The sequence below is a fragment of the Lissotriton vulgaris genome, chromosome 6 (assembly GCF_964263255.1).
Source record: "Lissotriton vulgaris chromosome 6, aLisVul1.2, whole genome shotgun sequence".
NCBI classification, from domain to species: domain Eukaryota; kingdom Metazoa; phylum Chordata; class Amphibia; order Caudata; family Salamandridae; genus Lissotriton; species Lissotriton vulgaris.
Window position 1 is genome coordinate 910,713,389 of NC_141694.1, and position 25,885 is coordinate 910,739,273.

At 47.6% G+C, this 25,885-nt stretch overlaps 1 protein-coding gene across 6 annotated transcripts in view; it reads right to left on the reverse strand.

The window, feature by feature from the left end:
- The window catches only part of BIRC6 (baculoviral IAP repeat containing 6), a 2,386,688-nt gene that overhangs the window by 2,165,093 nt on the left and 195,710 nt on the right, over positions 1–25,885 (reverse strand). For all 6 annotated transcript variants that reach the window (XM_086926902.1, XM_086926900.1, XM_086926901.1 and 3 more), the window contains exon 9: positions 20,823–20,875. In XM_086926902.1, the coding sequence (XP_086783028.1) occupies positions 20,823–20,875 (53 nt within the window). The remainder of the gene's footprint in view (positions 1–20,822; positions 20,876–25,885) is intronic.

The following is a 25,885-nucleotide window of genomic DNA, read 5'->3' on the forward strand; positions in this document are numbered from 1 at the left end:
CCTTTTGAAGGCGTAACAGGTCCCACTTTCTCCTTTTCATTTCTGTGAGGAGATTTGCTGGGACCTAGGCTCTCAGACTCACTGGGGGTCTTTTTAAGAGGCCTTAGAAGGTCTTTCCACAGAAGGGTAAGGAGAACCCCTACCCCTCTTCACTGACCTTCTTGATGAAGACATCGACGCTGCATCCTCATTGTCACTAGAGACAGTCTCTTTCCTGGACTTCAGCTTCTGGAGCCATGTCAAGAGTCTACCCTCACGGTCCCGGAGGGTCTTGGTTGAGAAGGTGCGACAGATCTTGCAGTCAGCAGCCTGGTGGTCAGGATAGAGGCAATAGATGCAGTCTTTGTGTCTATCCTCCACAAAAAGCCTTTTCTTGCCACAGGTGGAACAAGGCTTGAAAAGGGCTTTTTTTCTTCTCCATTTCACTCATCCTGGAAGGTAGTCAGTAATCCTGAAGAGAATCTAAAAGATTCTGAAGAAAATATCCAAAGTAATTCCTTAGAAAAGTAGAAGTTGAGCAGAGCTCACAGGAGATTCCCTAAGCACAACGTGCGGTAAAAAATATGAGGCTCTGAGGTTCCTTCAGGAAGGTTCTAAGGGGTGAGGCACTTCTGATTGGCTGATGCCAAAGTTTGGTCTCTTTTACAAAAAGAGGGTGATATGCTACAAAAGGGAATGAGGCCTAGGCCTTTTTCCTTTGTCTTTTGTACCTACAGCTATGGTATTTTTGTTACCGAGACTCCCATTCCGACGACGGGGAATGATACAAATCATGGGAATCTATGAAAGTTCCAATACTGGGGTAACCTTCCTTCCCACTGACAGGTCAGCGCCGCGAAGCGGCCATGTTCATTTACTCGTGTTTGCTGCACCACAAGTGGGACGTTTTTCCTAATAAGAATCCCTGTAACTCTGGAGCCCGAGGAAAAGTCTGTATGGGCCAACATCTGGTATCCCCATCTGTCCATAGCTCGAACCGCTGGCCCAACCAGATGCGTCTCTTGCAAAAAGATCACCGCAGGGCCACAGCGTTTCAGGTACTGCAGTACCAGGCCTCTCTTCACTTTATCTCCTAAGCCTCTAACATTCCAGGTAAGTAGAGTGAGGGTTGTCCGTTGAGCCTGCGGCCCATGCGAGGCAATGTCAGCCATTATCTATAGTGATGTGTATCAAGTATCTAAAATGGCATGTAGACTGCCAGCCATCGTGTACAGTGAAGTGTAGCAAGAATCTAGAGTTGCATGTGGCCCGTAGAGCTAAAGTATCATCCCATAGTGCTGTCAGAACGAGAGTGAGTTTAACAAACCAATAAGAAACAGTCGCATACGTAACAAAAGCTGCAGCATACGTTACCTTCCCATCCCGCGTCCCACCCACCCTCCCTGCCAGGCGAACCTAGAACCGCCCGCCACCCCAACTTTGCAGAGTGCTTTATTTTCCCTCCCAGAACTGCAATACGTGCGTGTCGGGGGAGAGTCCTATGAGGCAGCAGCCTTTTGGAGTCCCTCAGGCTCCCCTCAGTCCAGAACCCCAAGTCAGCTCAAGTGGTAATGTTCTTAGTGCCGCATCTTCTATTACAAAGGATTGCCAGCAGATTGGCCAGCTCTATTCTTCTTCAGGATGTAAGTCACGGTGGGGCTCCTGGTCCCCGGAGCCCATATCCTCTGGGGAATCCGCCCCCTCTCGGCGGCGGTGCGGTCTCGGTCTCCGGTCCCGTCTGTTCACTGGACGCCAGCCCTCCAGCCATTCGAGTGTTGTCTCCGGCGAGTCGAAGAACCATGTCTTCCCTTCAGCCACCACCCTTAGCTTTGCAGGAAATAGCATGGAATATGGCAACTCTTGTGCCCGTAGCAGTTTTTTAACTTCGAAGAAGCTCCGACGTCTCCGTGAAATGGCTGCATTGTAATCCGGAAAGAAGGAGAGGGTCGAGTTTAATATCCGGATAGGGGGGGAGATCCTTGCCGCTTGCAGAATTGCGTCGCAATCTCTAAAGTTGAAGAGGCGTGCCAGTACTGGTCTCGGGGGCGCCCCCGGCTTCGGCCTTCCACCAGGTACTCTATGAGCGCGCTCGACTGAAAAGAAGTGTGAGAGTCCCTTAGGCTGTAACCTAGTTTTTATCAACTCTTCAACGTACAGGTCCATCGCCTGGGTCCCTTCCGTCTCCGGAATACCTATAATTCTGACGTTGTTCCGTCTTGCGCGCCCTTCTTGGTCGTCTAGTTTGTCCGTGAGCAATTTGTTGTTCTTTTAAAGGCGGGCCACCGACACTTGGAGGTCTGACGTGTCCTGAACCAGGGATTTTGCCACTATCTCCACGTCCTACACCCTATCCGCCATTTTGTGGAGGTCCGCCCGCAGTAGGGAAAACGTCCGTAGAGATCGTTCCGACCGTCGTCTGGACATTTGTAAGTGCCTTCATGTCGTCCTCCAGTGTTACCTTCTTCCCTCCATCGCCGTCCTGTGCTTTGCCATGAGGTGGCGTTGTATGAGATCCTTTCTCATATGCATATTTGTTCAATTTGGCCTGGACAGTCTGATTTCTGGGCCCTCTGCCTGCCATTTCACCTTGGGTTGTAGGGTGTGCAGCAGATGTGAACGCGGCGGAGCTACTAGATAGTTCGATATCACGCTTCCAAACTGCTCCTCTCCCAGCGTCCCGGTCCCCAGAGCTTGCAGGTGGGCAGAGGCGAGAAGGTTGGCAGCAGCGTGAGTTGGTGGTCCGGGGGCGATGGGGGAGGCCGGACGGGCGACGGAGTAGACGCCTCCTGTATGACTGAGTGATCAATGGGTCCTGTTGACCGTCACCCCCAGGGTCTGCTTATAGTCTCAAGGCTTTGGGTAACAGAGCAGCTCCGGACAAAACCGCGTCAATTGGAAGGTGCACCCCCAAATCCTGATGATCCCTCCGGACTAGCCCCAGGGTCACTCGCGTCTGGCATCCGGGTTGGAGGGCTCGCCACACCAGGAGTACAGCAAGTCCAGCAGGCCACTCACGAAGCAAGCATAGCTCCGGGATCGGGCAACAGTGCAGCCCAGAGCATTGAAGGGGGTCTATTAGCGAGGAGCCAGCCGCCACTACCGGTCGTATGGCGGAGAGCAGGGAAGGCCGGTAGTTCAGGCCCACCACTGCTCCATGTCCAGGCCCGCCTCTTCTGCCGTCTCGGAGCTGGCGCCGGAGTCGGGAGGCCGCGCTAGTCAAATCCACAGTGCCAGGGGGGGTCCACCACTTGTAGCAAGGTCCCGCCGGCAGGGGAGGAAACCACAAGGAGGAACAAAGGCGGCTGGAACGCCGCTTGGCACGTACTGAAGTCTGTGTGTCCGCCGCCGGCCACTGTAATTACTTTACTCCCCGGACTCCCCGGTCTCCCAGGCCCCACCAGGCCTCGCACAGTCAGGAGTGGATATCTTTAGATGTCGGCTTCGGTCTGGAAGCAGAGAGGCATCGATGTACGACGCTTGAGTTCCGACGGCGGGGGAATCCCTCGGGAAGCTCCGATTCACCGGATTAGTATGCGGATTTTTGTTTAAGGGCTGCTACAACTCCGGAGCTCTCAGACTAAGCGGCCATTTTCTACGGCCGGTAGCCACGCCCCAAGCTACCACTTTTGAGAGTAAGGTCAGCCCTGACTTTAACCTCTAATACCTCTGGAGTTGGTGGTCTCTATACACACTGTACCTTACTTTGGTCCAGTATATATAGAGCCACTTTCTCACATCAGGACATTGTTCCATTAGGTCTCATACCTCCCGTACATATACCAGTGTTGGTGTCAGAAAGATAGGGAAAAAAGTCTCCCCAATACACAGCTTGAGGTTCTCCTTCGGATGACAGACTAAATTAGGGTGGTTTTCGGGAAGTTAATGTCTCTTCTCTCAGCATTTTTTCTGTTCGAAGGTGAAAGCTGCCCACTCTCTGCCCACTCTGTTCACACTGCAGGTCTACAGTCAAACACCAAGTCAGATCAGATACGCATGCATATAGCTGCACTAGTCATTTCTATCTATATCACACTGTGGAAGGTTTAGCAGCTAGACTCCAACTCTACAGTAAAATCTGTCGTAAGAGAAGAAATCAAACCATGGCAAGAACATAGGTATGCAGTTCCTAAAGGGGCGTGGAAGGGAAGACAGGAAGAGGAAAGAAGGGGAATAGGATGTAGGGTGTTCCTGGTCTAGAATGGCGTCTTTGAATGGGATAGCTTCAATAAGGAGCAAGGACCCTCACACACCCCAAAGGGTGTCATGCATCATCATAGGGCAGCTCCTCATTGGGCCGGTGCTGCAATGCCCAAAAGGCCACACAGGGGGGGCTGTCTGCCAGAGGTCTTCTCTGAAGTAGAAGTGGGAAACCAAAAGTGCAAGTTAAAAATAGCCAGGGGATTCCAAAACCAATTTTATTTCCTGGATTTCTCTGCTAGCAATAAAAACAGCCGACTATCAAAGTTGTGACTGACAAGGAGAATTATACCAGCTGCAGCTCAGAGTGGTATGTGTAGGGTGGAGATGGTAGACATATTTCATGCCCTGAATCGTCCAATAGGATCCATGGCATTTCTTCAGGACCCGGAGATACTCATCTACTCTGATAGGGACAGCCAAGGATGTGGAAAGAGAGATCAAGTTCCCTGTAATCCGGACCCGAATCATAGTCCTGTGTGAGAGGTGAAAGTGTGAACACAATTTAAAGGTCTACCTTCTGTCTATGTGACCCCAGCCGAGGTGTCCACGATACTCGCTCATTGGCGAGGGAAGATTACTCGGAGAGAGGTCCTCCACAGCGTGAGACCTACCCACGTCCAGACATCTGCTGGGTGTCCAGATGTCAGCACGTTGATAGTGAACCCCAACAATGATAGAAGGTTGTTTGTAGTTTGGAGGTGTGTGATGACTGACTGATCGCTTGACCCAGTCAAGCGATCAGTCAAACAGGTGCTGGTTCAGCTGAAGGGAAGCACAGAGACTTGAAAATGCTCTGGGGCGAACTGTGAACTGCAGGTGGCACGTATCTAAACCACCATCTAGTCTCCATGGAACACAAGGTGTGCATCTTTAATCTGTCCTTTCGTAGAAAGGCAGTGAGCGGGCTGAAATACAAGAACGGACGGAGGCCTCCATCCTTTTTTGGTAGAAGGAAGTAGCAGGAATAACAAACCCACAACCAACTTCTGGTGCCTTCACCCTCTAAGGCCCCTTTGGCCAAAAGAGCCTGCACTTCCTGCTGCATTAGGCACAGGTGGGCCTCTGTCAGCTCTTCAGGGGATGAAGGAAAGTGCAGCAGGTCTCAGAGAAATGGTATGGAGTAACCCCGCAACCAAATGTGCAGGACCAATTTGTCTTAAGTTAATGCCAGCCAACCTGGCAGAAAATGTCAGATCCAGACTCCAAGAGGGTACCGGTGTGCTGTTAGGGGCACACTAAAGAGGTTTGGGCCGGAGCAGATGGAACAGCGGAAGACTAGGCTGCATGCCGTCCTTACTGTCCACATACCCTGTGGGTACTGCAGCCGCAACAAGGGCAAGCCTGCTGCAAGGGCTGCGTTTGCTGGTGCCGCTGAAAGTCTCTTCTGTGGCCACGGAGCGAAAACAGTGTTGGTGTGGTGGGAACAGAAAGGCCTAGAGAGTGCTGCTAGCTTTAAAACAGCACATGGCTGAATCCGCTTTGCCCTAAAAACAGAAACTGTCAATATGCATGTCCAGAAGACTTAACTGAAAGTCCCCTGTTAACCCAGAGAACAGCTTCCAGGAGTGCCTGTAAAGGGGTAAACTGATGCCTATGATCTGCCAAGTGAACCAGTGGTGTCCAGTTTGCAATGGATAGTGAATTTTGTCACATTACGACCATCCTGCGTTACCTGAGAGAGGTTAGCATGGGCTTTCTCTAGAGCCACTGGGAGCATCTGTGCAAGCGAATCCCACAAGGTGTGAAAATAGCAGCCTGGCAGGCAACTGACATTAACAGAGTGGAGGGCCAAACTCGCAAAGGAGAAGACCCTTTTTCCAAATGTATCTATTCTCTTGAATTCCCTGTCAGGGGAGTAGCTGTGAAGAAATATGGATGGACTTTGAGGCGCAGGTGCACTGCTGTTAAAGCAGCGTGTGGCCTCTTTAAAGCGGTGGGCAGGGCAGTCTCAGCAAACAACATGCGGGTCAGTCAGACATACCACACACTGTTTGAATACTGTAGATATATGAGGTGACACTGTCCTTTGCACACTGCAGAAATAGTTGGAAAAAGTCAAAAAGAGACAAGGGTAGGTCAAGATCCGCATCTGTTGGAACAGAAAAGAACTGATGTTAACTTGCGTGGGTGTCATCTAAATAGGCCTGCATGTTACGTCCGGTGACAACCTGCATTGATGCAGAGCTACTGGCAAGCAGGGGTACAGCTGAAGATTTTTCCAGATCCAGTCAGACACCAGGGGAATATTCAAAAGGTGAAGAATCAGCGGATCGAAGGGTCTATTAAAATATACTTGCATTTTAATATTTTGTAATGAGATCCTGATAGCAAAGGGATCAATGCCACAAGAAGGATCACACAAGGGGAACCTTGTAGTCACACTTTTGCCAAAGGGTTCTCCTGCCCGACACCTGTTATGCCGCCTAGGTGCCCTGACAATCTGAATGAATGAGAATTTATATACATATAGGGATACTAGTCCTCATGAAAGCCGGGGACCCCCTTTAGGGGCCATATAATGGGTTAAAGATGTTGACCAACATGATCCTGGAGGAATAAAAATCCTCTGCATCCTTACTTCATTTTAATCATCTCTTTGGCCCTACATTAATAAAGTATTATCTTTTGGAAGGAGTCTCACATTTTTATCTGTAAAATTGGCCTCAGTTCTACCTCCTCACAAAGCACTCCTCGTAATCAGGGAGCCCATTCAGCACTATAATCATATCTGACAAATGTGGCAGCCTCATGATAACGCACAAACCCTAGGTTGGTGTGTAAAGGTTTGCCTTACAATTTTGCAGAACTCCTAGGTCCTTTCTGGATACAAATACACATATTAAATCTCCTCATAATAGTGTATATCCGCTTCAGAACTCCTACAATTTTGTTATAAATGTATTTGTGTTTTTATGACTGTATATGACCTGTCACCTCTATTCAATGCCTCTCTCCAAACACTGGGTTCTAGTCTTGTGCAGGCACCTGCCATCCTGCAATTCTTGATGAAGAATTTAATGTGACCATGTACACCTCCTTAGACTGGCACAACTCTCCATCACTGCAGCCCACTAGTCAGAGCCAACTTTGCAGCTTTTTACTGCCTTGGGTATGTTAGGCTTCTGGACCACTTGACAATCCAGGAGTACATCTTTTTCTTGGTGATCACAGATCTGTCTACCGATTACATCACTTCTTTGTGCCAGCCTCGGACCTGAATAGTCTTGTAGTTAAACATGAGATTACAACAAGCATTCATCCTTTAGGGCCATCTGATCATCCTCTAATAGAAACAAGTTACTTACCTTCAGGACCTCTTTCTGTTTGATACTCTATCTAACCGCAGATTCCTCACCTCTGGGAAAATACACCGGCTTCAGAAGTGACTAGCGGCGCCACATACAAGTACCACCCATGCACACTGACGTTAGTTTTTTTTCCACAGTGTTTGCGCCCTCAGATGCAGTTGCCCTTCGGCAAATTGGTATGACCACTGTGCAGCTCTCTAGGTTGGGGCCTTTTTAAATGGAAGAGAGTCCAGTTCACAGAATGGGCAGGTGGGAGTGCTTGTAACGAATCTGTGCTTCAGGTATCCACCGGAAATATCATTACCTAAGGTAAGTACTTTGTTCTTCTGATGGAAACTGCTAAACACAGACCCCTCTCCTTATCATACAAGAGCAGTACCTCCCAAGTTGGCAGGTCTAGGACTTGCTCAGACCAAAAAGCCCTGCAGGACAAGGCAGGAAAAATGTCCCCTTCGCTGGAGAGGACTGTCAAGACAACAGTGCTTTGTGAATGTGTGTGTACTGAAGACGAAGTGGCTGCCTGACAGAAGTCCAGGACAGGTATTCTGGGTACTAACACAATAGTAGCAGCTTTGGCCCTGGTTGAATGAGCCTGTAAGCCTTATAGGGTTTTCTTCTTCACAAGTGCATAGCAGATCTTAGTCCGGAGAACTATCCATGGGGAGATAATCTGCTTTTGCACTGTTGTACCCTTCTTTCCACGGGGAAAACCCTACAAAGAGCTGATTGCCCACTCGTCGTCCCTTGGTACAATCAATATGGAAACTTAAGGATTCAAACAATGGACTCTCTTTATCCTTAGAGAGGTGAGGTGGCACAAAGAATGCCGGAAGTGTGAGAGCTCGTCTGAAATAAAAGGTAAAAAACATTTTTGGTAGAAAGGAAGCGTGGGCCTCTGAAGGGACAATTGTGCAACAGCTCAAACTGAATGCACATCAAGAATGTGAGGCCCATGTTCAAGACCCAATGGGGCATCACAAAGGGTTTCGGTGGAAACAAATGGAGCAAACATTTCAAAAGCTGCACCACAATTAGTGATTTCAATAATAAATGTTGTTTTGGCAACCACAGAAAGGCCAAAAGAGCTGAGGAGTAGGAATTATCAATGCCCAAGGCAAGTCCTTATTGGGCTAGGGACAGAACAAACAAAAACTTCAGACACCTTTCCCTGTATAGGGTTAAATTGTTGGGTGCCACATCAATCCCCTAATTTGTCCTAACAGCTGGCACATACTGATTTAGTGACAGACACCTCGCCGCCAAGGTGACATCAACTTTAGGATACAGGTAGGATGTCAACTACTACTGCTTTGTAATTCAGCCTGAGACTCAGCGTACAGACCCAGGAGGAACACCCTGCCCTACAGCTGCGACCAAAGATCCTGCCAAAGTGGCTGATTTTTCTGAGGACAGATGCTCATGCCCAGGAGTTCCGGGTACCACACTCTTCTGGTCCAATTCAGTGCCACTAGGATGACTTTGGTCTTGTCCTTCCTGATCTTTGGAACTCTGGCCAGAAGAGGTAAGGGGGGCATACAGGAGTTCTGAACTCCACTCCAGATGGAAGGACACTGAGCAAGAGCTGCCTTGGAAAATCCAGCGCACAGAAATGCTGACATTGCATGTTCTTGGTGTTGGTGAAAATATAAAGCCAGGGTTTATCTCTGGCTCCTTTGGGAGTAACTCATTTGTGAACCGGTAGGCGTCTGCAGCGGAGTTCATCAGCTCTGGTATTTTACGACCCTACTAGGTAGTTCACAAACAAAGAAATCCCTTGCCCGTCCAGCCCCTTCCAGAGTTGCAAGCCTACTGGTACAGGGTCCAGGAGCCTACTCTGTCTTGCTTTTTGCAGTACCAGATGGAAGTAGTGCTGTCCGTTAGCACCTGCACCAGCTTTCCTTTAATGAAGGGCAGGAAGGTCTTCAGCACCATGTGATTCAACCTCAACTCTAACAAGTTTATGTGGAGTTGTGTATCCACCGCGAACCAGTCTCTTCTGACCCCAACCCAGTAATTATGCATCTGTGACCGCTATCAGCTATGGGAAGGGCAGGGAGAAGGGTTTGCCACTCACCCAAATGTCGTCCAGTTGCCACCACTACAGATGTTTAGGAGTCTCCTCTAAAATCCAGGTACAATCTGAAAGATTTCTGAAGTTGTGCTACTTTGAATTTCAGGTCTCACTATAGAGCCCACATGAAGGCAAGAGGCCACCGATCCCAGCAGTCTCAAGAGTCATTCACACTGCAAACCCAATAGAGGTTAAATAGAACAGAGGGCAAAACATCCGGATCATAGCCCTAATGTCCTGGACCTTCTGTTCCAGGGGACGGGCATAAAACCATACTGTCTCCAGAGTGGCTCTGATGGAAGGGAATGTCTGAAGGAGTCATGTAGGACTTCAGTTTGTTGATACTGAACCCCAACGATGTTAGGTAGTTTGTAGTCGTCTGGAGGCGGTGGAAGACTGCCTCGGATGAGCAAGCTTTCAACAGCAAGTCGTCAAGGTAAGGAGAAGACTAGTATCCACACCTCTGTAGGTGTACTGAGGCCACCGCCATCACGAAGAAAGGAAGGGCACCGCCTCAGCAGAGAATTTGTAGTACCCACCTGTGTATCATGATGGACTACCAGCCCAGGAAGAAAGATCACTTCCTGCCTCCAGCAGGGTGGCTGAATGCCGACAAGGACACACAAAAGTAATTGGGGTTGCAACAGCTGGAGGGGAGTGGAACGGAGCTTCACATTGTCCCTGCTGTCCCGGTGGCCTCTGGAAACCAAGGTCTAGGACACAAAACTGCTGATAAGTCTGGTGTGTTGGAGGAGGGGTCTAGAGTTGAGACAGTAAACCTCTACTATAGTCACAAAAAGTTGAAACTGCTAGTGGAATGGCCTTGTGGGAGCAGACAGGCCCACAAACCAGATGTAGCTCTGCTTTCTTTAAGGCTCTCCAAGGCTGAGTCTACCGGATACCCAAAAATCGAGTTCGGTCAAAACACATGTCCTTTAAATATGCCTGGACATACCAAGAGAAACCTGTGGGCCACATCCAGGCATGGCAGAGGAGAGGCACAATGGAGTCTCTGACACGCTCTAGACAGTCATGCCCAGACCTGAGCGCATCACAAATGCAGTCATATTGCAGCAGTCCTGAATCCCCTGAATATTGTTCAGAACAGGCAAAAACAATCCAAGTCACCATATCCCAAAGGACATGGGACTAATGGCCAAGGAAACAGCTAGCTCTGACCAATGTTCGTAGAGGAGAAAAATATTTTTGCAAGTCTCCATTCACTTGGGTTAAGGGTCGGTGGGAAAAAGAATTCAGGGTAAACCTGCTTTTGGACGCTTAAAAACACCAGACACTCCAGAGTGGGATGCCATCAGGCACAGGGCAAATGGCAATGGCTGCAGGCAACCTGTCCATTTATGGGCAGCCCTGAACAGGACTTGCCCTACGTGCACAAAAGGCTGTCATTAAGTGTCTTGTTGAATGCAAAGAGTGGCTCAGTGGGAGCCTGGTCTGGCTGCAAAACTGTAATCAAATCATTGGTTTTCACTTTCATGGTCAGCAACTGTAGCTCTAATACTTTAGCTGCCAATCACATCACAACAGAAAAGAGGTGCCTACCTCTGTTGCCAGGCACGGGGAAGACACAAGACCAGTATCAGGCAAAGTGTCAATTCCACTGGCATCTTGACTAGCATGCTGAAGCTTTCCAAACCTGTTGTTCTCTTCCTATAGAGGAACATAATCATCACAGCTATCATTGTTGTCGTTTTCAGAAACCCTGCAAAATAAATGTTGTGATGTATGGGCCCTATCCTGTGGCAAAGTATCCGAATCGCATGGATTGCCATGGGTTGCGCGCCATTTGGGACCTGGCCTGACTTCGGTCGAAGGCATGGCAGATTCAGTTCAGAGTCGGAATGCACTATAGGCTGTAAATCCTCAACCGGGGTCCATGCGAGCCGTACTGGAGCAGAGGAAGGTGTCGATGTGAAGATCAAAGCCAGGGCTGGACCTGCAAGTGCAAGTCTGATGGAAGCCCTTGTGGTTCCTTGGATTCCGAAAGCGTGACAAGGAGGCAGGTAAAGTCCAGAAGATCCGCTGCACAGCCTTTCTAAAAGTTTCTACTTGCTAAAACATCTCTGATGGACCTGGAAAATCAGAGTGCATGAGGACCAGAGACTGAATCAGCTCCGATGGAGATCGGGATTGAGAACAGGAGGCATGCTGATGCCCCTGCACCTTCTCTGAAGTTCAAGAGTGGTGGGAGGGGGCAGTTTCCCACTTGGATTTTTTAGATTTCTTTTGAGACTTCCCTGAAGACTTTGACCACATTGAGGTCCTGATGCAGGTACAGGATCTTACTTTAGTCTTTGACTGGTCATGGCGTGGAGTCTTCTTGTGCTTGGCAACCGAGAGTATGGCTTACATCCCCACATACCTTTCAGGTTTAACAGGGCTGAGACACCACAGGCCTTAAAATCGTGGTTCGATGCCAGGCACCACCAACATCCTTTGAGTGGGTCCGTTATCGACATTTGTTAGCATCAACCTCTGCATTGTGTAAACCTTGTGGTTTAAGGTGATATCACCCTTGCACACTGAATAAATTATGATGAAAAGTCTGATCAAATACCACAGAAACACTGCAGATCGACCCCAATGTGTAGAAAAAAAGTATTTGATGTCAGTGAGCACGAGTGGCGATTATATGCAGCTCCTGCTCATCACTTCCATAGTGCATGACGCCACCTAATGGTGTGCAGGAGAACTGCTCTGAAAGTTTCCAGATCCAGTCTGATGGCTAGAAGTTATTCCCATGATGAGGATTCTGCAGTTAGAAGTATCCATCAGCCCAGGGGTAGAGTCCCCAGAATCCCTCATAGCACAGGAAATTCAATCAAATAGCCGTAGTCTCCTTAACACCTTACATCCGTGATGATTAATTAGTCGGATATTATGCATCAATGATCGGGGTGCGGGGAGGGCGAGGTATCTGATCTGTGCTCATTTTAAAACTGGTTTACAGTTTGATTTTTCTCTTCTATTTCATTCTTAACTGGTACACAGAGAAATGTGAATAGAATCCTATTGATGTATAGGCCTTCGGGCTAATGCTGTACCATGTGTAAAACCTCAATAAAGTTTTTTATCAAAAAAGAAGTATCCATCAGAAATATGCAATCAAAGTTTCACTAGGTACTATAAAGTGAGTTAGTGAAAAAATAATCAGTGGTACACAAAAATCGGTTCTTGCTGCGGATAGATTCTAATCATGTCAACTAATAACACTCATTAACATCAAATCGAAAATCCCTACCAAAGTAGTAACTAACTGCCTGCTTACAATAAGTCAAACCATCATGCATCAAGACTAAACTAACTTTGTGCCAGGACATTCAACGCACCACAATCTACAGCAAATGTTTATTGCGCAAGACTTGGTGGACAGTATTCAAAAATCCCTTGTGCCGATGTCCATACACTGAGAAAGCCTTTAACAACGTACTTTAATATTCCTTGTTCACTCTTCTATCCAAAATGAATCAGGGTATGTACATCTTTGCTTACAATTGCCCCAACAAGACAAACCTATGGTAAATGTGTATATCAATGGGTAGATTCAAAGTACTTCAGGACTGGCCGAGGCATGCAGCAAGTGTGTGGCAGAGTGCATGTCCTAGACATTTGCCATCACTAATTCTTTTGTGCTCGCAATGAAGCCACTACTAGCATGGATATATTCAGGTAAGAGGATTCAAGGTTTTAAGTGAAACGGAGCGATAGATCGGATCTCTTGCTCTGCAGTAAACCTTTGCTCTTGAGTTACTCAAATCATTCTAGACCATAAGCAGAGCAGATCCTCAATAGCATCAGTTTATTCCAGGCTCTGAGCCAAATAGGCCAAGTCTAGTGTTCTCAATCGGGCCTGGAAGGCAGCTGAATGGACAGCACAGCACACCTCATCAATAGAGGTAGAAGGTTTCTGTTACCTTGGAATGTTCGTTGCTAGGTCTGAAGTGCAGTTCTGGTTGGCCAATGCGACACGCCCACTGCTGGACATGTTGAAATGGGACCACTCTCATGGAAGACTTCTCTAATGGAGAGAGTGGACCTGTGTATGTTGATGCCTAAAGATAATTTATGTTACCTAAAAGAACAATTGTTACTTACCTGTAAACAGTGGTTCTCCAGTATTGGTGTCTTTCATAGATTCACATGCTTGAATATTCCCAGTCGTCGAAGTGGGAGCCCCACAGTAAATAAAATAGCAATACATCAATGATATATGTATATAAAAACCTAATTACATAATTCTAAAACCATAAATACTTATAAGTACTAAGGTTAGCATTAACACATAGGAATGCATAGAAGACAAGAAAACCTTTATAGCATATCCAAGTCATTATGTTAGTCCAAACTACAGCCAATCAGACGCAAGCACCCCTCTGGAACCTTCTCCTCAGAGGCTCAGGCCCTCAGATTTTCGTAGCACAAGAGTGACAAAAGAGTCTAGGAGGAGAAGCGAGCCTCTGAGGGGAGGTGGGTGGGTCGCATGATAATCTATGAAAGACACCAATACTGGAGGACCACAGTTTACAGGTAAGTAACAATTGTTCTTCCCCAGTATTGGGGTGCCTTTCATAGATTCACATGCTTGAATAGAATAGTAAGCAGTAATAGCTGGCCGCAAGACAAAGTAGCAGCGTATTAGCATGAAAATGCAATGAAATGACAAACTGCCAGACCAATAATAGTAAAAAGATTGTACAGGCAGAGGGAAGGTAAGAGGCTCACCTTATTTAAAAAGATTACGAAGCACCGCTTGGCCCACTGCTGTATCAGCTGCGTTGATCGTCTCAAGGCAGTAGTGCTTCGTGAAAGTATGCCTACTGGACCACGTGGCTGTTCGACATATTTCATGAATCGGCACCCAGCAAACAGGGCAGTAGAGGATGACATCGCCCTGGTGGGATGAGCCCTCACTGTAGACTTAAGAGGCTAGCCAGCCTTCTGATGACAGAAGGAAATAGTGGAAGAAATCCAACGTGCAATAGTTGGCTTGGTAACAGCATGCCCTTACGCATGCGTCCATAAGCAACAAACAGTTGATCAGCCCTACGAAAGGGGGCTGTCCTGTCGATGTAGAATTTAAGGCATCTTTTAAAGTGCAAAGAATGCAAACGCTGCTCCGCTGGAGATTGGGGATTAGCAAAGAAAGTCTTTAAGAATACTGGATCATTGAGGTGAAAATCAGTTGGCACCTTAGGCATGAATGCCGGATTGGTGCGAAGTACAACACAGTCACATTTGAATTGTAGGAAAGGAGGCTGAATGGTAAAGGCGTGGATATCACTCACGCGACATGAGGAGGTCAAAGCAAGAAGAAGAGCCACCTTCCAGGTCAAAAAATTCAAATCCGCTTTGTGGAGTGGCTCAAAAGGCGCCTTAATCAATTGCGCCAAAGCAACATGGAGATGCCAGGTAGGAGGAGGACGCCGGATGGGCGGGAACATCCTGAACAGCCCCTTGAAGAACTGCCGAATGACTCTGGAAGAGAAGAGAGAGGAAGAACCATTGTGCCGGAAACGAGATATTGCCACTAGGAAGACCTTCAAAGTGGAGTGGGAAAGTCCTGATTGAGCCAACTGGAGAAAGAACGGAAGAAGCTGTGCAGGAGAGGAGTGCACGGGATGGATGTTGGCAGATGCAGATCAGTGACAGAACCTTTTCCACTTTAGCTTGTAAGTTTTTACTGTGGACGGAGCTCTCGCATTGGCCAGAACCTCTCTACATGCTGGCGAAATGTTTAAGTGGGCAAATTCAAGGTGTACAGGTTTCGGGCCAATAATTTGAGAGAGGAGGGGTCCGGATGACAGACCTGACCCTTGTCCATTGTGAGGAGATCCGCTCGAGGACGAAGGAGGATGGGTTTGCATGTGAGAGAAGCAGCAGTTCCGAGAACCACGCTTGTCGAGGCCATCTGGGAGCGATCAGGAGAATGTGGCACGGCTGTCTCCGCATCTTCCACAAAACTCGTGGAACCAGCGGAATCGGCGGAAAAGCGTAGGCGAAGAGATTGCACCAATCCATCAAAAGGGCATTCCCGCACGACCTTTGATGGGGAAGCCAACTTGCATAAGACTGGCATTTCCGGTTCACAGGGCTCGCAAAAAGATCCAAGTCCGGGCAACCCCACAGCCGAAAGATGAAGTCCAGAGTCGGCTGATGCAACTCCCACTCGTGGGTCGAGGACGCGGACCTGATAAGGGAGTCCGCTAGGATGTTGGAGATTCCTGGTAGGTGAACCGCTGTCAGCGTGATATGGCGATGGAGTGCCCAGTCCCAGATGCTCTGTGCCAGCTGAGAAAGGAGCAGTAACTTGGTGCCGCCCTGCTTGTTTATATAGTGCATTCTGGTAGTATTGTCGGTTTGAATGAGCACGGATTCTCCCTGGAGGAGAAGATGGAATGGCTTGAGCGCCCGGAAAATGGCCATGAGTTCCAGTCTGTTGATGTGCCAGGACAGGACAGGCTCCACTTCACCTTTATGGATAGCCCCTGAAGATGTGCGCCCCAACCTTCCAGGGAGGCATCCGTGGTAAGGACGAGCTCCGGAGCGATGGTTAGGAAAGAAGTGCCGGCAGCGATGTTTGACGGTTGAGCCCACCATTGGAGAGCAGATCTCATCCGAGCTTTCACCAGGACCAGATTGTTGAAAGAACCGGAGATCTGATGCCACTGTTTGTCCAGTTCCTCCTGAGTAGGGCGACTCTTGCCTGCAATTTGGGATCAGGGAGATGCAGGAGGACGCCATCCCAAGAAAAGACTTCAATACACGAACTGAAACGGACCCTTTTGAACGGATGAGAGCCACTAGGTGTAGAATCCGCAGCGGACGTTCGTGAGACACGAATACCTTCGCCAGTGAAGTATCCAGAGTGGCCCCTAGAAAGGCCCTGCGTGGAGCTGGATCGACCTGAGACTTCTCAGTGTTGATGGAGAGACCGAGGGAGTGGAATAGAGTCTGACAGAATCGAGTGTTCTGAAACACCGGATGACGAGATTGAGACTTGATGAGACAGTCATCCAGGTAGGGAAAAATGTTAACTCCCTTCAAACGTAGATATGCCACCACCGGGGCCAGGACTTTCATGAAGACGCGAGGGGCAGAGCGAAGGCCGAAAGGCAGATCCTTGAATTGAAAGTCTCTGCGCCCTACCCGGACGCGCAAGTACTTCCGGTGTCTTGGAAGTATCGGCACGTGGAAATAAGCATCCTGGAGATTGATGGTGGACATGTAATCTTCCTTCGAGAGAAAGCGGAGAACTTCTGCGAGTGTAAGCATGCGGAAGGATTGGCCCTTCAGGTACTTGTTCAGGGCTCTTCAGTCTAGGATCGGACGCCATTCGCCAGACTTCTTGAGGACGAGGAAAAACCGGGAATAGAACCCCATCCCCATCCCCTTCTGAGACTTCTGAGAACCACTTTGATGGCACCTTTCTGAATCATGAGTCGAATTTGTCGAAAGAGCTCCCTGAGGTGAGCCGGAGGTGGACCAGTTGGTGGTGTGGTTGGAGGGAACTTGACGAACTCCAAAGCATGGCCTTTTGATACAATGTCCAGCACCCAAAGGTCCGAGGTGATTGAAGACTAATTGGAATAGAAAAGGGAGATTCGACCTCCAACTTTGAGCGGGGAAGGCAAGTCATTGCTTTTTAGAAGCAGAGCCTCTGTAGGAAGACATATCCTCTGTAAGACTTGGTAGACTGCTGCCGATATGACTGCTGTGACTGGGAGGAATATCGTTGATTTCCTTGGCCGTGGGAGCAGTACTGGTTGGATCTGCCGCGAAAAGGAGGTGCCGCGTCCGCGCGCACCACGAAAAGGCTGTTTGCGGAACTGCAAAGTGCCTAATGCATGAGACGTTTTGGTGTCCTTTTTTATTGTTTGAAGAGCGTCGTCCACATGCTGGCCAAAAAGCGGTTTGCCGTCATAGGGCATGTCGAAGACTTTCGCCTGAAACTCCTGGCAAAAAGAGGTGGAACGAAGCCAGCCCTGACGACGTAAAACAGCTGCCCCCGCCAGCTGACGAAAAACAGCGCATGCAATGTCCACAGAGCAGTCGATAATCTCTGATGACACTCACTCTCCCTCCTGAAGAATCTTGAGATCCTCTGCTCTGGAGGGCTCAGGGATGAGGTCGATAAAAGAAGCATATCCGACCACATCTGGCAGTCGTAGCCCCCAGAATGGCCAGAGAATTTGCAGCACTCACGGTGGAGGAAGCCATAGTGGAATTTGTTTGGCCAATGGCATCAAGACGATGTCCCTCACGGTCAGGAAAAGCGGTTATTGGAGAAGACGGGTTCCTGGAACGGCGCTGTGCGGCTTGGGTGATCACGGAATCGGGTTTAGGCTGCGCTACCAAGCAAGCTGGAGAACCCTGGGGCGCCCTATATTTCTTCTCGAAACGAGGAAGAAGTGCCGGTATAGAATTTGGCATCTGCATCAGTTTGACACCCACGTTCCAAATGAAGTCAATTATGGGCACTGTCCGGACTTGTTTAAAAAGGTTGACTCTTGAAATCATAAAGAAAACAGTCCTCATCCTTCAGAACTATAGGAAGTTTAAAACCCTGCGCCGCTCGTTCCATACGTTGGTGAAACCAGGCTATATCCACGGGAGGGGAATCCCCCGGCCCCGAAGGTGGCGGAGAAGGTGTCTGGATCGGATAGTCGGCCCAGTCCACCATGTTCCCATCCTCATCATCGACTTCGCCGTCTTCCCGATCTGGGCGAGGGTCAGCATCCTCAAACCGCTGCATGGACCTGAATAGTGGTTGCTTGAGATGCAGAGGGTGCAACTGACTCTGGCAGTGGAGCAGGGGGAGGAGCTGCGGTAGCGGCAGGCACCGTAGGTGGAGGAGACCCCTGGTGAAACGGTGAAAATTGTCTATTGTAATCTTCAAGCATGTATTGGAGATTAGAAATGATGGAGAGTGGTATTTGAGCGGGAGGAACCTGAACAGAAGGTTCCTCCACATGAAAATAAGGATCGACCTGATCATCCTCATAGTCTTGACATTTAATGACGAGCTTAGAAGGGCTTCGAGCTGCCATGAACCTATCATCTTCCTCCTCATCAGAACCAGAGTCCTGCTCCGAACCCGTGGCAAAAAGAGGTGACGGAGGCCGAGTATGACGTGGAAGTTGATCCAAAGGCACCTGTCGCCGTTGGTGCAGAGGGTCAACAGCAGAAGCCCCAGATCCGGATGAAGAAAATGGCAGCAGAGGCAATGATGCGAAGGTAGACGTCGACGACATTATCATAGTCGATGGGACAACAATCGCAGACGAAGCCGCAGTCGACGGAGCCACCATCGACGGGGCCGCCGACAACGAAACAACCGTCGACGGAGCAGTCGCCGACGAAGCACCCGCCGACGAAGAGGCTCTCTTCACAGTAAGCGTCGACGAAGATTTCGATGTTGACGAGATTGCCTTCTTAGACGTTGACGATGAGATTGGGATCGTCGACGAGACATATTTGTAGCTCACACACACCATCTTCGACACGGACGACGTTGACGCAGCCGCCGTCGACGACGACCCACTGACAAGTCGTCGACCGAGAGCTGGAGACGGCAGATTTTGTAGTCGGAACGACCGATTTTGCAGGTTTTTTAGTGGAAACATGCGTGGAAGGAGCCTTGGACGCCTGAGAGTCAGATCTCGGGGGCGTAGGCATACCAGGAGGAGGTGGAGACACAGCAGGAGCCTTCTGAAGTTGAAGTTTTTTCTTTTTCAGGAAAGGAGATGGCAAATCCTGCACACTTCTACGTTTAGAAGCGGCTCTAGACACACCCGACGCAAGGCTTTCTGCGTCAGAAAGAGGTGAATCCTTATACTTGGACCTCTGCAACCACAGGAGGAGATGCCCTTCCCTGTCCTTAAGGGTCTTGGTGGAGAAAGTCCTGCAAATTTTACATTTTCCTACCTCATGCTCTGGATAGAGGCAGTAAATACACTTCTTGAGTGGGTCCTCTGAGAAGAGAAGCAGTTTCCCACAAGAAGCACATGGTCGAAATAAAGACTTCTTACTTGAAGACATCCCAGAAAAAACTGTAGAAATCTTGAAAGAAGTTGAAAACTGAGCAGAGCTCAGGGAGGCTCCCTTGACACGACGTGCGGTAGAAAATCTGAGGGCCTGAGCCTCTGAGGAGAAGGTTCTAGAGAGGTGCTGGCGCTTGATTGGCTGTAGTTTGGACTAAGAATGACATGGATATGCTATAAAGGTTTTCTTGTCTTCTATGTATTCCTATGTGTTAATGCTAACCTTAGTACTTAGAAGTATTTATGGTTTTAGAATGTATGTAATTATGTTTTTATATACATATATCATTGGTTTATTGCCATTTTTTTTCCATGGGGCTCCCACATCGACAACGGGGAATATTCAAGCATGTGAATCTATGAAAGACACCCCAATACTGGAGAATTACCCTTATAATATCATAAACATCTTTCCAGACAGACCACACCAATGTTTCACTCATTTATTTGGAACAGGGCCTTTGGGGTAGCTATGGCCTAATGCTACAAGTCACTATGTAGAATGGAAGTGAAGGTTTCTGAATGTTTTTGTGAAGCACATTGAGCGTACATGTAATGTGTGTAATGGTACTGAATGTTTCACTTATCTGCCGCCTCCTCTCCAATTCTCCTGCAGCTCAGCTTGCTCCACATTTACTCATTTGTTTTGATTTTTGTATAATAATGTACAGGAGCTTCCATTTATTGATAGATCTTAAATTTATTTCACCTACATAACTGCATAGAAGGTAGTATCTTTACCAAATTATGACTGCATGTTACTAAATTTTGAACATATGGAGTGAGTTGTGAATATATATGGACGTGGGCCTAGAATGAGCAGCAGGCATAGTTGCAGAAAAAGTATATTTTTACACACAAACACACACACACACACACACACACACACTTTACGCTGCACTATGCTTGCAGCTCATTCTAGGCCCAAGTCTATCAACTAATTTCATCAGTTTCTATTGAAGTGCTCGATAACCAGCATTATTTAAAAAAAAGAAACTACGGTGGCTAAGCCTTGTGGTGACATCTGGCATACATACAATAAAGATCAAGTTTTAGTCTCAAGATTGCTCTGAATTATTAAAATTAATGATGGAGTTTTCCATTTAAAGGGAAATCTGCAATATTCAACTTTTTTTCTTTCAGGCGGTTATCAGCAGCTCAATTGTTTGTTACGGTCATTAAACATTTCCTGGAATTTTCACTCACCTGTGACAGAATCTGAATGTTCCTCACTGTCTGAGTCTTCCAATAAATCATCACTGGCAACAAAACAAATTCAATTAGATCTCAAATATGTTTACATTAAAAAGTGTATGCCACATCAATAGTGCATCACTAAGAATGCATTGTAGTGAAACAAATGCTGCATCCATTTCAAACACCAAACAAACCATGCCTGATTCCAATCATAAAAATTTGCCCTGGAAGCCTTCAATGGATAAAGTTTGCACTGATTCCATGAAGTAGCATCAGAAAGAATCAATTACAAAGTACCTTTTCTGTCACAATTGTTTTTTGAACATTTGGCTACTGAAGAAAATGCTGTAAGACAATCAAGCATGGCTGTTTACAGCGATTATATAGCTACATTCACCAGAAAGTCCTATACTTTGGGCCCAATTCATAAAGTTAAATATACATATGTGGATTTTCTCACAAGTATATTCACTCCTACACCTAGGTGTATCGCTCCACTGCTCTGCCATTAACGATTTCTGAGCGGGCATTTACAACTAGGTGTAATTTACAAGTTTAAAATAACTGGTAATACATTTGCCTGTTGGTGGAGCTCTCGCCCTGGGACACTATAGGGAAATATAATGAAATGTAATGCGATGCAATATTTAAAAATAGGAAACATTTTAATATATTTGAACATATAATATTAATGGAATATAATTTCAAATATAAAACCTGGGAATCATAAAATTGTACAGGACAATAATCTGCCAAATTAAATGTGTTAATTTAAATATATTTATAAATATTACTATTAAACAATTGGAAAAAATTACCTCAGTAATATTTATGTTTATTGAACATTTATTAAACTTATTTCTAAGTTATAGATAGATAAGATAGCCTTTATTTCGGTTAAAAACCATAAAAAGCATACAAACAATAAAAATACTACACAACAAAATACAAAAATAACTGCTAGATCACTTTTTTAGCTCATCATACGTAAATATAAACAGTACAGAATTAAAAGATTGGTGGTAAAATCAATCAACTATTGGCCAAAATTTCAAGCCCTTCCCCTAAGTTCACAGCAAATCGATTTCTGCTAAGACTGAAAACAATTGGCTGGGACGTATCGGTCTTTAAGATTCTTATTGCTTCTAGATATTTTCTGGTTCCCATATTACGACAGATAGATTTAATCCATTTTTCCCTTCTGTAGCATATGCTGGGCAGAAAAATAGCATATGGGAAACATTTTCTGCAGCATTTAATGAGCATAATGTACAGTAAAACTCCCTGGTATGAACAGTACTACATAGCTATTTGGATGTATTACATTTGATCTGGAGAACATCGAAGCAGAACGTCATATACAATGACTTAACTAAATGCGGTTGCATTTCGTCCAGATATGGTTTAAAGACAGAGAATGGTTTAATACATAGGAACTGTGATGTAAACATTCCTATTTTAGGGCAATGATGGACGCTACTTTGTATATACTTCCAATAAGAACTTTTCAGGACTTTTTTTGACTGAACTGTTAACAAAAACGGAGAATCCCACAAGCAGCTTAAGCCTGATTTGTAAAACCAGCTACGACATGATGAATCTAAGAGAGTGTTGTACGGTGGTCAAGACTCAATATTTGAATGAATCCCTCTTTGTAACTTTTGAGTTCTTGCATGACCCACAAACGAACTCAGAATAACAGAGTTCTTAATATGGCTTGGTGTTCTATTCGCCCCAATATTAGTATCTCGATTTATTGGAATCATAGATGCGCGTACTTGGTAGGTGGAGTAACATCCTAATGAATTTATTTTCCTCTGTTGTAAGCATGCTCAAACAGTTACCCCTCCCACCAACCAAAGTTCTGCACAATTGAGGGTTGCGGATTGTGCCCTATACTTGTAAACTTCCTGGGCTGGAAACACTGCCTTGGAATTAATTGCCTGTTACTTTTTCAAAATTGATATGGAGTTTTGCAGCCAGACCACTTTGCATTTATGTACATGTGGTTTCCAGGACAATTTGGTGTCTAATATATTGCCAAGATAGTTAAAATTGGCCACATACTCCAATTTCGGTTTTTGAACAGTGATGTTTTTCTTGGAAGACTTGCGTGGTTTTACAAACATATATTTAGTCTCTTAGTTGAATTGATTTCAAGGCCTTTTATGGTGCAAAAGTTGCTGAAACAATCTAGTAACTTTTGCAATTCCTTAGATGTCAGCGATATTAAGATTGTGTCATCAGTAATACAGGTATTGTGGCCCGCAGGGACATTGCCGTCTTCACTTAGTTAGCATGAGCAAGCTGCAGCCTACCTCCTGCTTTGCGCAAATTACTACACAGCTTTATTTTTTGCAATAATTTCTATGGCTGTTTTCACATGTGAACTTATCGCTGTGTTTACCCTCAGCATGTTTCTGGGATTTTGACTGAACTTTATGTGCAAGGTCGAACAATGCCCCTTGTTATTTTGTTCTGGCCAGGCCTTAGCCCTTACACAAAACATATTGATGCAGCTGCCGTTTGGACAACCGTACTTTGGTTTTATTAGAATACACAAATAGGTAGCACACCATTGGAGAGGGACCTTTCTGGGGAGAAGAGCGACAATGATGTAGACCAACCATCTATAGGCAAGGTATGGAGTCTGCTGACAAAGCCCAGAGGTCTTCTAATATATAATAATGCTGCTTCTTGGCAAGTGGAGGGAGGTTAGGCTCTATTGTCTTTACATGATGACATATCCCTTCATGATATATGGACTAGCTGCTATGCTGACTGTACTGTGCATTTTCCTGCTTGTTGTGGCACGTATACTGCATTTAAGGACACGTTAGTTGAAATAAATATTTTAAACTATTTTGTGCCTCTGTCAGATTTTATTGTGGACAAGTACAAGAGTGAGAGCGAAAAGGTGTGCCTTGTTACCGCGATACCTGTGACATCTGGATGTGTTGAGTTCTGGTGTGTCTAATCATTTGTTTCTCGGACAGTGAGTAGTAGAGCAAGTGAGACACTATAGCTAGTCGGTCCTGGGCTCGTGGGTACTAAGATGGTAGGATGACCCAGTCCCTATACACCAAGGTCCTATAATCATGTGCATAGTTCTGTGTTTGTGCAGAATCCCTGCAACAGTATTGGCATCCCTTCTAGATTTGGGGAGTCATGTTTACAATCTCGAAGATGTTGCACAACGTTGTTTACGTATATCGAAAACAGGGTAGGTGCCAATACGCATCCCTGCCTTACTCCCCTTTTCAATGAGATTGCTTCCGTAAGTTCACCCCTAGATCCCCATCTAACTCTTGCGCGGTTGTCTTTGTGTAGCCGAACTATCTGCACCAGAAAATCTTCAGGCACTTCCTGGGTTTTTAAAGAATTCCAGAGAGAGTCCCTGGCATAAGGTCGTCCCTCGGCAGCTCTGAGGCGGACGGGTGCAGACAGCCTGCGTGAGGAGAGTGGAGGTGCCTCGCCGTCTCCAGTGAAGAATCCAGCACTTGGGGCTAGAAACGTCCGCCTTGGGACTTGTTCCCCTGGCACTACCGTTGTCCTGTCCCTGGGGGTGTGCTCCCCGTCTTGAACTGTGGAGAGTGGTGGTGTGCTGGTGGAGCCGCGAGGGGGGCCCGGAGCAGCGGAGCGATAGACTGATCGCAGAGGTGGCCAGCCTGGGAGGCAGGAACGGCGCGGAGGCGGCCTGCGGTGGTGTGAGTACCCGACGGCGCGGGTGCCCCTTCTGGAGTGCTGACTGAGGCCTTGCCTGCTGTGTTGTGACCCTGTGCGCACAGTGGGGGTGCCCCAGAGCTGGGGGCCTCTAGTCTTTCGACGATCCCAGCGTCTGGGCTGTGAACAGAGCCCCGTTCAATCTGGTGTTGGCATCCTTGGGGGGGCAGGGGCGCCTCTGTGACTGGAGTTCCCTCAGCCGTGATCTTGCAGGGGCTGGGAGCCGGTGCACTGCAGGACTGAGAGATCCGCCTTGTTGAAGCCTCAGAGTAATCGGGCCCTACAATGGGCAGGAATAGAGCACCAGGCCAATCCAACCAAATCGAGAAATACACGGTGGCGATGACCAGAGATCAGGGTGCGCCGGGTGGCGGCCATGTCGGTGACGAGGACTAAGGGGGCCCAGACCCGTCACTGAAGGACATAATGAAGGCCATTAAGGAGTTTCGGGGCACGATGGAGCCGAAACAGGACACGGTCACGGAGGAGGTTAATCTCCAGCGGGCGGATTACCGCAAGATGTCCGACAAGGTAACAGCGGCGGAAACTGGCATTAGTGGGCTCCCGGCGAAGACGAAGCGGTTGGAAGATCAGGTGGCCGCGCCCACCAAAAAGATATGTATGCCCGCCTGGAGGATCAGGAAGGCCACGCCAGGCGCAATACCAGAGAGGATGGAGGGGCCCTCGACGGACTTTTTTGTTGAGAACCTTATTCTGAACCACTTGAAGCGGAAACGCCTCAAACTTTTTTTCCGTTGAGCCGGCGCACAGAGCCTTGGGAGGTAAGCCAAGCCAAGAGCCCCCCGCGTACGATCATTGCCCACATATTGAACTTTAGGGATAGGGACGCCATACTGCAGGCGGCGCGAGTTCATGGAGACCTACACCGAAACAACGCTGTTATCTGTTTTTTTCCTGACTTTACGCTCCAGGTACAACGCCAGCAGCGTTCATTTGATGGTGTTAAAAGGGCGTTCATAAAGGCGGGGGTGAAGTACATGATGCTGTTCCCTGCACGGCTCAAGATTCTAGACGGAGATAAGGCCTATTTTTTTGACACGCCAGCAGATGCCGCCGACTGGTTGGAAGGATGGCGTACAGTGGGCCGGCGGAGCAAGCAACAGGGTCCGCAGTTGGAGCGGGGTGGCCGTGGGCTGAGCCCGGATCCAGGAAAAGCCCCGGGAGTGGACGAACGGCAGGAGGTGGAGTGACCGTGGTATGGAAGGGAATGGCAAAGCTACGTTCGTGCCCCTGCCTGATCTGTAACTTTCAACAATGGAGGCGGGGGGCTGGAGTGTTTGGGCCCCGGAGGTGGGGGGTCTGCCTCGCTGTGGGACCTTGATGGGAGA